Genomic DNA, 13,434 nt, shown 5'->3' with positions numbered 1-13,434 from the left:
AGGGAGGGATTCAATGGGTTCATGATGTTGGAGTGAGAATGACTCCAAACGTACTTATTGGTGAGTAGCTGGGCACAATGAGCACAAATTTACTCATGTGAAAGTCAATGTTGTTTTAATTCAAGGCAAATATGAAATGACAGGGAATAAATTGATATTTCAATGTTTATGAATCTCAGTTGCATGTTTACGTAAGACGGTAGTGATACAAACCCATTGCAGTTTGCAGAAATAAAAATAGACATGGTTTGATGATGTTAAATACGATTACTGTAGCTGCATCTCCAAAAACAACTGATAAGCATGTTATTTTGAAATGAAGTGCTTTTTTAAGTGATAAGAGATAACCTTTGAGACCCCAAAGTCAAACCTTTTACTGATGTAATTAACTACGGTACGGTATACAACACAAAAAAAATGGTTGAACTTGGTTGAAGTCACACTTGTCCTTAAAGGATAAGACATGGTTGACAGGAATACATGAATCTAGTTTAAGAATGTCCACCATCAACCTCCAAGGGTATCTGCTCTAGATAAAAGTGAGATTTGAGGTTCCTTGTCTTTGTTCATGTATATGCTACATTTCAATTGCTCATTCTTAGTGTGGACTTTGATGTTGTAGGGAGGGTAAGAGCATGAGGGTCTCGTGAGACAGCAAGAGCATGAGGTAAAAGGGAGAAGAGATCCAGAGTTCTTTACTAGACTGTTGACAAGCCAGTCCTGTCTCTAGATCCCCTGCCCTGGCCATGCAGATCCATAGACATTGCGAGAGGAGAGATAATAGCTGGAGGATGAAAAGAGATGTGACACACTGGAGTCCTCTCCCTTAATCATCCCATCACCTCATCCAACACTACTCTTCTCTTTGACCTCATATTCAGACTGCCTGTTAGGCTGTTCATCACTGAGGATTCTAGAGTGTGCTGGATAAAGTGATCCATAAACCTATACAATACGTAATATTCAAGGAAAAGGTCATACAAACCAGAAATATATAGAGATGCATATTCTAAATGAGTAATACAATTCATCTTTTGAGTGTTTGTTACTGATGACCTGGAAAAAAAGTATAGTAATGTGACTGTAACCACAGCTGGGTGGTGCACAGTAGCGCCTCCCTGTGGTCAAAGAGAACCAGAGCATGCAGGTTTCAGAGGGTTATTTACGGAGCTTATTTTATCCTGGTGAATAAGAAATCCATGCTGCCTTACAGTGTCCCTGTACGAAGAGGACATCATCTCCAGGTCTGTGTTAAACCACAACCAATTACATGAAAAAACAATGAGGAATATGACATTTCCAAGGAAAGAAACACCAGAGAAAATACATTTAGTCTTGACAGCCATATGCAAGTGCTCAATCATGACAAATATTTCAGGCAGACATCACAATTTAAATGGTGCATATCTTCATGATACTTTGATAGGTAGAAGATGATAATTTTCACTCCTAGCTTAGTGATTGTATGGGTTAAGATGTCTATGTAGAGTATGTCTTGGCAGTGGTGTGGTTTATATCTCAGACTCCAGACTTGGTCTCTGCTCATTTACAATCCTTGGTCTCTCCAGAGACACATGCCCTACCCAGCATGCCTGCTCTCATCTGTCAACTGAAAAGGAAGACCACTCCTGCCAACAGAGCCAAGAAAAAATATTCTCCCAGTTACTGACGCTCATTTAAGAAGTCATACATCTTTTCTAAATCCAACTCATCTTTTGGGCCAATCCTGGAAAGCCAGCTTGGTGTTGAAGAACAACGAATCCTCTACCTCTCCAGTTGTAATGGAGTGGCCAGTTGTCACAGCAGGGAGGAATCCACTAGAGTTCTAATGGAGTGGCCAGCTGTCATAGCAGGGAGGAATCCACTAGAGTTCTAATGGAGTGGCCAGTTGTCATAGCAGGGAGGAATCCACTAGAGTTCTAATGGAGTGGCCAGTTGTCATAGCAGGGAGGAGTCCACTAGAGTTCTAATGGAGTGGCCAGTTGTCACAGCAGGGAGGAATCCACTAGAGTTCTAATGGAGTGGCCAGTTGTCATAGCAGGGATGAATCCACTATAGTTCTAATGGAGTGGCCAGTTGTCATAGCAGGGAGGAGTCCACTAGAGTTCTAATGGAGTGGCCAGTTGTCATAGCAGGGAGGAGTCCACTAGAGTTCTAATGGAGTGGCCAGTTGTCATAGCAGGGAGGAGTCCACTAGACATGAACATAGTGCAGTGTAGAGAGGCCTGGGCGAAAGCAGTGGTTCCACAGTGATGTCTGGCCCACGGTGCTGCAGCTGGTACTACACCATCAGTTGAAGAGGATCGAGTCTGGGTCCCGGTTGGCTATCTGAGCCACGTGCTTCAGAATGTCCTTCTTTGTGATAATACCCAGCAAGCGGCTGTAAAAAAGAGGGACAAAATGTCAGGTCTGGACTTCTTACCATAATACAACAAAACTTTAGGAAGGATATAAAAAGAAAAATGTACAAGCCAATTCAGTGGCATTTTTTAATAAAACATGTTATCAATTTCAAGTCATTTTTTGCATCTGTCTTGGGGGGGGGGGGCTGCTCTATTCTACTTATGAAATCAGTCCACTATAGATGTAAGTAGAGGTCACTAATTACATAGCTAGTTCTCAGTAGCAGGTGTGTTACCCATTGTGTGTGATGAGGCACTGGCGCAGGCCCAGCTTCCTGAAGATGTCCACCACAATGTCCATGGCGGTGTGGTCTGTGACGGTGAAGGGACTAAGGTCCATGATGCCTCTGAGCTTCAGAGGAGGGGGGCTGTTGGGGGGCTGAGGGGGTGTGTACTCTGTAAAGAAGACCCTCGATGTGCTCACTATCCCATCCTGACGCTGTCTGGCATTATCTGAAATGAGAGGGAGGGGTTACTGAGGGCTGGCAGTGGGATAAGACCAAATAAGAAGCACCTTTGGGTCCTTGAAAAGAGCTACAGTGGGGCAAAAAACTATTTAGTCAGCCACCAATTGTGCAAGTTCTCCCACTTAAAAAGATGAGAGAGGCCTGTAATTTTCATCATAGGTACACTTCAACTATGACAGACAAAATTAGGAAAAAAAATCCAGAAAATCACATTCTAGGATTTCTAATGAATTTATTTGCAAATGATGGTGGAAAAAACGTATTTGGTCAATAGCAAAAGTTTCTCAATACTTTGTTATATACCCTTTGTTGGCAATGACAGAGGTCAAACGTTTTCACACACTGTTGCTGGTATTTTGGCCCATTCCTCCATGCAGATCTCCTCTAGAGCAGTGATGTTTTGGGGATGTTGCTGGGCAACACAGACTTTCAACTCCCTCCAAAGATGTTCTATGGGGTTGAGATCTGGAGACTGGCTAGGCCACTCCAGGACCTTGAAATGCTTCTTACGAAGCCACTCCTTCGTTGCCCGGGCGGTGTGTTTGGGATCATTGTCATGCTGAAAGACCCAGCCACGTTTCATCTTCAATGCCCTTGCTGATGGAAGGAGGTTTTCACTCAAAATCTCACGATACATGGCCCCATTCATTCTTTCCTTCACACGGATCAGTCGTCCTGGTCCCTTTGCAGAAAAACAGCCCCAAAGCATGATGTTTCCACCCACATGCTTCACAGTAGGTATGGTGTTCTTTGGATGCAACTCAGCATTCTTTGTCCTCCAAACACGACGAGTTGGGTTTTTACCAAAAAGTTATATTATGGTTTCATCTGACCATATGACATTCTTCCAATCTTCTTCTGGATCATCCAAATTCTCTCTAGCAAACTTCAGACAGGCCTGGACATGTACTGGCTTAAGCAGGGGGACACGTCTGGCACTGCAGGATTTGATTCCCTGGCGGCGTAGTATGCTACTGATGGTAGGCTTTGTTACTTTGGTCCCAGCTCTCTGCAGGTCATTCACTAGGGCCCCCGTGTGGTTCTGGGATTTTTGCTCACCGTTCTTGTGATCATTTTGACCCCACGGGGTGAGATCTTGCGTGAAGCTCCAGATCGAGGGAGATTATCAGTGGTCTTGTATGTCTTCCATATCCTAATAATTGCTCCCACAGTTGATTTCTTCAAACCAAGCTGCTTACCTATTGCAGATCCAGTCTTCCCAGCCTGGTGCAGGTCTACAATTTTGTTTTTGGTGTCCTTTGACAGCTCTTTGGTCTTGGCCATAGTGGAGTTTGGAGTGTGACTGTTTGAGGTTGTGGACAGGTGTCTTTTATACTGATAACAAGTTCAAACAGGTGCCATTAATACAGGTAACGAGTAGAGGACAGAGGAGCCTCTTAAAGAAGAAGTTACAGGTCTGTGAGAGCCAGAAATCTTGCTTGTTTGTAGGTTACCAAATACTTATTTTCCACCATAATTTGCAAATAAATTCATTACAAATCCTACAATGTGATTTTCAGGAAAAAAAATCCCCATTTTGTCTGTCATAGTTGAAGTGTACCTATGATGAAAATTACAGGCCTCTCTTATCTTTTTAAGTGGGAGAACTTGCACAATTGGTGGCTGACTAAATACTTTTTTTGCCCCACTGTAAATATAATGTATTATTATTAAGAATACATGACATTGTTTCGACAAAAGTGACAGAGCATGTGGGTCAAAAGCCAGCACCTCAGCATGATGATGATCTGTCATCCCTACCTATGGAGATGGTGAGGTCCCTTCGCAGCACGAATCCCACTAGGCGTTGGGACTCATGGGAGACCACCACGGGGAAGCCGCTGTAGGTGGTGTCAGTGATCATGGTCTCCACGTCCTCTACCGTCATGCCGTCCTGGGTCAGTACGGAGAGCGGCGGGTCACTGCGACGCGGCCGCATCACGTCCATGGCCAGGGTCTTATGACTGAACTCCTCCTTGGCCTCCAGGAAGGGGTAACCGTTGAGGCGGATGTGAGCCTCGTAGATCCCCTCGCGCCCGATGGCGTCCGCCACCCACTTACTGGTCATGGCCGCAGCCATCAGGGGCACGATGTACTCCAGCCCTCCGGTCAGCTCGAACATGATGACCACCAGGGACACAGTCATACGGGTCACCCCACCTGTGGGCACAAAGCCAGTGGGGAGGGAGTGGGTGGCACAGAGAGAGGGGTGGAGGCAGAAAACATTAGGCATACCCACAAGTAGAGGTCGACCGATTAATCGGCATGGCCGATTAATTAGGGCCGATTTCAAGTTTTCATAACAAATCAGCAATCTGCATTTTTGGAGGCCGATTACATTGCATTCCACGAGGGAACTGTGTGGCAGGCTGACCACCTGTTACACGAGTGCAACAAGGAGCCAAGGTAAGTTGCTAGCTAGCATTAAACTTAACATATTCACTAGTTAACCACACACGGTTGATGATATTACTAGGTTAACTAGCGTGTCCTGTGTTGCATATAATCAATCGGGTGCCTGTTAATTTATCATCGAATCACAGCCTCCAACTTCGCCAAACGGGGGATGATTTAACAAAAGCGCAATTGTGAAAAAAACACAATCATTGCACGAATGTACCCAACCATAAACATCAATCCCTTTCTTAAAATCAATACACAGAAGTATATATTTTAAACCTGCATATTTATTTAAAAGAAATCCAGGTTAGCAGGCAATATTAATTAGGGAAATTGTGTCACTTCTCTTGCGTTCAGTGCACGCAGAGTCAGGGTATATGCAACAGTTTGGGCTGTCTGGCACGTTACGAACTAATTTGACAGTATTTTATATAATTATGACATAACATTAAAGGTTGTGCAATGTAACAGCAATATTTAGACTTAGGGTTGCCACCCGTTAGATAAAATAAGGAACTGTTCTATATTTCACTGAAAGAATAAAGGTTTTGTTTTCTAAATGATAGTTTCTGGACTTGACCATATTAATGACCAAAGGCTTGTGTTTCTGTGTTTATTATATTATAATTAAGTCTATGATTTGTTATTTGATACAGCAGTCTGACTGAGTGGTGGTAGGCAGCAGGCTCATAAGCATTCATTCAAACTTTACTGTGTTTGCCAGCAGCTCTTAGCAATGCTTTATTCACAGCGCTGTTTATGACTTCAAGCATATCAACTCCTGAGATTAGGCTGGCAATACTAAAGTGCCTATAAGAACATCCAATAGTCAAAGGTAAATGAAATACAAATGGTATAGAGAGAAATCGTTGACGTCATAATTCCTATAATAACTACAACCTAAACTTCTTAACTGGAAATATTGAAGAACTGGGAATATTGAACCACCAGCTTTCATATGTTCTGAGCAAGGTACTTAAACATTAGATTTTTTTACATGGCACATATTGCACTTTTACTTTCTTCTCCAACACTGTGTTTTTGCATTATTTAAACTAAACTGAGCATGTTTCATAATTTTTTTGAGACTAAATAGATTTTATTTATTTATTATATTAAGTTAAAATAAAAGTGTTCATTGTTCATTCAGTATTGTTGTAATTGTTATTATTACAAATATATATATAAAAAAACTATTTAAAAAAAATAAAAAAAAATTTTAACGGCCTATTAATTGGTATCAGCTTTTTTTGGTCCTCCAATAAATCTGTATCGGCGGTGAAAAATCATAATCGGTCGACCTCTAACCACAAGACAACATTTAACCAGGAAAAAGGAGCCTAGAGTAAAGACAAAAGGAAAAGCTGTTAAACATGCAAGGTGCCAACATACAGTAGCCACGCAGGCCTTACCTAAGCAGGCAGCAGCCCCAACCATGGCGTAGAGGCCTGGGGTGATGCAGTCAGCACCAGGAGAACACCAGCCCCTGAAGATCACCCAGTCATGGTGGTAGTAGGCCAGCTGCTCCATGCCTATTCCCAGCAGCCTGCCTGCGATCGCCCCTACCGCCATGCTGGGTATGAACAGACCAGAGGGAACCTGGAGGAACGACATCCTTATATTAACGCTCAAAGCACAGATGTGTCATACAGATGTGACGGAGGGTCTCCAGTACCTTCATGCCGAAGGTAACCACGGTGATTAGCATCTTAAAGACAAGGGCCAGGGACAGCTGCCACATGGCCGTGTAAACGTCATTTCCGGCTGGGCGGTCCGGCAGCTCGTTGCTGCTCTTGGTGACGTTGGCATTGTCATAGTTACATAGCTTGGAGGAGTCCAGCAGGCCACAGTCGTTGAAGAGCTCAGAGATGAGCTCACTGGTGCTAGTGCGGGTGTAGCTGTTAGGGAAAGCCACCACCGCCGTCACCGCGGTGACAACCAGCACCTCCAGGACCGGGTAGTGGCCCAGCCACGTGGTCTTACGCCTCCGGCACCACGCGATGTTGGCGCGGATGAAGAAGGCGCCCCAGATGCCCCCGAAGATGCCCAGGAGGATGAAGGGTACGAGCTCCAGGAGGTGCCAGGGGGTGTGGAACTCCACGTAGAACAGCACCAGGCGGCTGTTGCCAAACGGGTTGATGGAGCGCAAGGTGAAGGCTGCCACCAGGGCTGCGAAGAACGACCGCCACAGGGTCTTCAGAGGGAAGTAGTAGCTCACCTGACAGGGCCATGAGGAGACGGACAGTTACACAGTGATCATAGTCAACTTTATAAACATTCAAAAGTTACCTTTAGGAGTGTTTCAATTTGACAGTCATAGAGCCCATAGATTTACACAAGAAGGGGGAAGCTAAGGCACTTGTTACCTCCTCCAGACTGAAGAGCACTCCTCCTATGGGGGCCCCAAAAGCCACAGACACACCAACTGCTGCAGCGGCAGACAGAACCTGCAACACAAACCACCAAGCAAAGGAAGGAAGAAGGTGATCGGTGTCAGTACATTAATGCTGTACAACACAGCTAAAAATCAATGTGTCAGTACATTAATGCTTTACAACACAGCTAAAAATCAATGTGTCAGTACATTAACGCTTTACAACACAGCTAAAAATCAATGTGTCAGTACATTAATGCTTTACAACACAGCTAAAAATCTATGTGTCAGTACATTAATGCTTTACAACACAGCTAAAAATCAATGTGTCAGTACATTAATGCTTTACAACACAGCTAAAATCAATGTGTCAGTACATTAATGCTTTACAACACAGCTAAAAATCAATGTGTCAGTACATTAATGCTTTACAACACAGCTAAAAATCAATGTGTCAGTACATTAATGCTTTACAACACAGCTAAAATCAATGTGTCAGTACATTAATGCTTTACAACACAGCTAAAAATCAATGTGTCAGTACATTAATACTTTACAACACAGCTAAAAATCAATGTGTCAGTACATTAATGCTTTACAACACAGCTAAAAATCAATGTGTCAGTACATTAATGCTTTACAACACAGCTAAAAATCAATGTGTCAGTACATTAATACTTTACAACACAGCTAAAAATCAATGTGTCAGTACATTAATGCTTTACAACACAGCTCAGCAACACGGCTAAATAACAATTAATATAACACGATGATTCATGACTCACTGCAAAATATCTCTGTGTTGGAAAATAAATCTCAGGCACAATGTTTACAGAAGGGAGACAGAGTCACCGCATGTTTGTGGCATTGTACTTCCATTAATACCATCTCACTGTAGCCGAGAAGCAAAAACAGCACCTTGTGGTATGTGTTTGTTGAAATCATCAAACCAGCCACAGGCTATTTATAGTTGAATGGGGTTTTCCTGCTGAATTTGACTTGAGGTTCTCACTCTTGATACAGCTTGATTTGAGTCAAAACAACATCAGTGGTCCTAGCTTTTGCAATTTGTGCCAGTTCCTTAAAATAATAGTTAAAAGGTTAACCAGTATTGTATCCATCCATTTAAAAAAAGGGTTCAGATGTTTGTGAATAGCCCAGTGTAGCATAAAATGAACACCCGCTAAATGCAGGTAGATTTAGGTATTAGCGGGTAAGAATGTTTATTTTCCCAGCACGCTGGCGGGTGGTCAATTTGCAAGGCTCTACAATGCGAGCATTAGATCCGCAAATAGAAATAGTGAAAAGTCAAGTAGGGAAGAATGCTGCAATAGCTGTTTTCTTCTATTTTGTTTTATAGCTGCTTATAGCACAAATAAATATCAATCTCTATCCCACCTCGCACAGCAACGCTGCCTGCTGTCTAGGAAGCTTTGTGCAATGTGCTAATACATTCATTCTTAGATGCCAAGTGCACAGGCATAAAAGTCGGTCTAATTTACGCGAAAGTCTACAAAATGGGCATTGTTTAGTTCACAAGGACTGTTGGTTTTCAATGTTAGTTTGAGTCTGCTGCTTCAATTGATAGCGAGGATATGCTGTCTACTACAAGTCAGATCCCAAAATCTCTCACACAGACACACGACTCAGTGGCCCCGTTACCACGGTAACCTCTCACCTTTAAAAGGGCAGCTTAACATTTTGTCTCATCTGATATTTTGGTTAAAAAAGACTCAGGTCACAAAAAATGAAATGAAATTGAGCAATAGATCACAATGCTTCTTACGAATACATTTCTTGTTTTAGAAACAGTAAGCATGGTCATCTTGTTTTTTTAGGTAATTATGCAATAAAATTTAAAAAATCTGAGTGGCTGGTATATTTTTCCATCTACCTGCCAGTGGTTGGTGGACCGAAAAGTGAATTTTAGGCCCCATTTCTCACCTCTCTGCGCTTGGCCTCATTCTTGCGGTACTTGGTGAAGAGGTGGCAGAGGATGTTGCCACAGCAGCAGGCCACGTGGACCAGGGGCCCCTCCTTCCCCAGGCTGAGCCCCGACGACACAGCCAGGACCAGGGTGATGGTCTTAATCACCAGGGTCCACTTCCCCAGGTACCCTCGGATGATGAAACCACTCAATATGGTTTTGATCTGGGAGAGAAAATAAATAGCATGGGAAAATAAACCACATCCTTTGTCCTCATTCAAAAGAAGACATATCAAATAAGGGTAAAGAAATTAAATAATCTTACCTCTGGGATTCCAGAACCACAGGCATAGGGGGCGAAGGCCCTGACCAGTGTCACGGCCAGGAAGGAGAATAGCAGAGCCCAGCACACATACATTAGGTAGTTCATAATGTACGCAAAGGGACCCTGCAGACACAAATTTCACAATCAGACTGACAAAAATAATCACATACAATAAACACAATGGGTCAAGTAGTAATATTTTGGCACACCTCTGTTGTGCCGATGATGAGCTCAGCCCAGCTTTTCCACTGTGGACACTTGTCCCTCTCTTGGAAGGTGGTCTCGTTGGAGGTCCAACAGCAGTGCTCATGGTTGAACCAGAACCCGTTCAGACAAACCCCTTCCTTCAGGTCTGTCATCCAGTGGGCCGATATGTCAATCCCACCTGCCAACGCGCCTGGAATAGACCACACGGTAAATTACTAACACTACCAATGGCTCCCAGGTGCATTGCTGTGTGGGTCTTAGTAGAGGGAATCAAATGAAAAAGCATTTATGCATCATCAATCTGTATACAATTAGGCTGACCTGACATGAGTCCAATCAGCAGCATGAGCAGCCATCCAGAGAAAGCATCACAGACACTGTTCACCAGTGCCCATGTAGACTCTTTGCTTTTACTGGTAATCTACACATCAGACAGGTGAAATAAATATTGTTGTTATAATACTATGATGCTTTTGATTCAGACAGTAATGCCATGTAACTTATACAGGTGTTGCTACTACACCTAATAATGATGACAAGTATACATAGATACTGATCTGAAGCCTGTTTGAGACACGCGTTTTGTTATGGGTTGGGAAGTGGGTTAAGACTAAGAATTAAAAGGACAAGGAGATAAATAGGATGTGGGTCACCTCTCTGTGCCGGTCACGGTCTTTGGACTTCTCCCGCACCCAGTCTATGGTGTTAAAGTCCTCATAGGTGCCCACCCCAGGCACAGGCTCATCAAGCAGGTCCATCAGTTTAGGAACCCCGTTCACCTCCTCCATACCTGGGTTATCCCCTGGAGGAGAAGGGATGAAGAAGAGACGTGAGGAATTGAAGAGATTCAATGGACAGAGGGAAAGCACATTCTAGAGCTGGCATTGCTTGAAGGGCAGTTTCCCCAGACACAGATTAGGCTAAACCTAGTCTTCGACTAATAATATATATATATTTTTTTTAATGGAGATTATCCATTGGTCTAGGACTAGGCTTAATCAGTGTCTGGGAAACTACCCCTTAGTGTTTATCTAATAACAAAGGTTTTACTTGCATATCAATAACACATACCTAAAGGGAACAATGTGTTACAGATAAAATAGCTGGAAAATATTGATGAAAAACAGTGGCACCTCACTGAGTGTGAGGTCTGGGATGTGATCAGAATAGTTTAGGCCTAATAACTGCATATTCCAAATTCAATTGTTGTCAAATTAAACCAAATCAAAACAAAGGAAGGAATGCAAAGCAGACGTTGTTCTCACTTATATTAAATCCCAGCAATGTAGGCTGGCCTAGATTAATGTGTTACCGTTTACTCATAACTAATAGACATTTCATCAAACAACACACCTATCAAAACAAGACACACATTAACAAATCCATGATTTGTGTGTGTGCGCGCGCGTATACACTACAACAGAGACATGGGCCTTGGTCTTACCAGAACCATAGTCTCGGTCCAAGGGTGGTACATCCTCCGTGTTAGAGAAGTCTAATGTCGACCCTGCTATCTCCACCATGTCCTCGTCACTTGTGCTACTTCGTATGCTATTGAAGCTATCGTTGCAATATCCGGTGTTATCCATCGATAATACTGAAGGAACACACACACACACATAATGAGGTCATGGTCCAAAAGCAAAGAGTTCAAAGCAAAGGAATCATCCACCTAACGTTAACTGGATAGCTACACTAATGTTCTCGGGGCCCTAGCTATGTGAGCTAACGTTAGTTAGCTAATAAATCGGACAAACATTGTCAAGTTAGCTAGCTCTGTTTTAAAATGTGTTATCATATTTGACAGGCTTTTGTGGTTAGCTAACGTTAGCTACGGACTGACATCGACAATAGTGTCTCCAACCAAGGCAGCTAACGCGTTAGCTAACTTGCTAACTAACAAGTTGGCACAAAGCGCAGCCACACTCACATAACACTTGCAAGCAAGATTAACATTAGCCAGAGAAACCCGAGAGGTTCATATGCAAGCACATATTACTGACATCATATTAATATAAAAGTCGTTATTACTTTGTCGGATGGACTTCGACTGAGAACTCTGCTGTTCTGCTAATGTTGTTGTTGTTGTCTGATTCGAATGCCAACAACTTCCTGTTGCGACATACATTGAGAGCTGATCCCAGGTGATCATCTTCTTCTTCACGACAATAAATTAATTAAAGAGCACTACTACCTTGTAACGAACCCTCCCCATCCCACAAAACTCTTCCACCCCCCCCCCCCCCCCCCCCCCCCCCAACCAGATGCTAATCAAATCCAATAATGTTTTATTTGTCACATTCGCAGAATACAACAAGTGCCGACTTTTACTATCAGATAATTGCTTATACAGCCTCTCTCAACAATGCAGAATCTATGAATGATAACAAAAAGAGTCATAGAAAGAGGAATAAAACACACAATTCATCTACATAGCGGGAGTACCAGTACCAATTTGCAGGGGCATGAGGTAATTAAGGTAGATGAAGTGTCAAGGCATCAGATAGATACTAATAAGAGTAAGAGAACAGAACAGAGTAGCAGCAGCAGCAATGATGAATGTGTGATTATGTGGGATTTTGTGTGTCAGTGTAGTGTGTGTGAAGGCCTATACAGTGTTTATATATAGTCTCGTAACTGCATAGAGTTAGTGCAAGATAAGGTCAATGCAAATAGCCCAGGCAACCATTTAATTTGCAATTTAGTAGTCTTATGGCTAATTAGCAGGCTAGTTGCTTGGAGGTAGAAGCTGTCTCGGACCCTGTTGGTCCGAAAGCCGAATATCCAGTACCGTTTGCTGGACGGTATCAGAATGAACAGTCCATGGCTTGGGTGGCTGAAGTCTTTGGTAATTTTTCCAGACCTTCCACTGAAACCGCCTGATAAGAGGTCCTGGATGACAGGGAGCTCAGCCCCAGTGATGTACTGGGTCGTCCGCACCACCCTCTGTAGCGCTTTGAGGTTGAGGGCTGTGCATTTGCAACACCAAGCGGTGATGCAGCTAGTCAAGATGCTCTTGATGGTGCAGCTGAAGAACTTTGAGGATCCGAGGGCCTACCCATGCCAAATTTTTCAGCCTCTTGAGGGGGAAGAGGCGCTGTCGTTCCCTCTTCATAACTTCTTGTTACGTCCTTAGTGATGAGGACACCAAGGAAACCCTACCTCTTCAAAGAGTGTCTTAATTTTATAATCCTGATCCAACACTTGCCCTCCCCTTCTAGCTCTGACTTTGCTGATAGCTACTTTATTGAGGAAAAGTGTACTTACTGTGCCTGTGAAATGTGACTTTCCCACCTAGCCATCTTAAGATGAATGCACTAACTGTAAGTTGC

The 13,434-nt window shown here is 43.2% G+C and overlaps 1 protein-coding gene across 1 annotated transcript; it reads right to left on the bottom strand.

Annotated features, from left to right (window-relative positions):
• Positions 1–98: 98 nt before the first annotated feature.
• On the bottom strand, positions 99–12,320 carry LOC110510155 (H(+)/Cl(-) exchange transporter 5). Its single transcript, XM_021591512.2, has 13 exons — positions 12,134–12,320; positions 11,547–11,699; positions 10,756–10,904; positions 10,424–10,523; positions 10,105–10,292; positions 9,896–10,018; positions 9,588–9,794; positions 7,636–7,716; positions 6,945–7,487; positions 6,682–6,868; positions 4,631–5,029; positions 2,639–2,855; positions 99–2,380 (listed from the first exon to the last, which is right to left on the bottom strand). Exons 1-13 carry the CDS (start codon positions 12,252–12,254, stop codon positions 2,290–2,292), a joined length of 2,559 nt encoding a protein of 852 aa, XP_021447187.1. The 5' UTR covers positions 12,255–12,320; the 3' UTR covers positions 99–2,289.
• Between the last annotated feature and the right edge of the window lie 1,114 nt (positions 12,321–13,434).

Source organism: Oncorhynchus mykiss, chromosome Y, assembly GCF_013265735.2.
Source record: "Oncorhynchus mykiss isolate Arlee chromosome Y, USDA_OmykA_1.1, whole genome shotgun sequence".
Classification (NCBI taxonomy): Eukaryota; Metazoa; Chordata; class Actinopteri; order Salmoniformes; family Salmonidae; genus Oncorhynchus; species Oncorhynchus mykiss.
The sequence above is the reverse complement of the archived record's forward strand: the minus strand, read 5'-3'. Positions and strand labels throughout refer to the sequence as shown.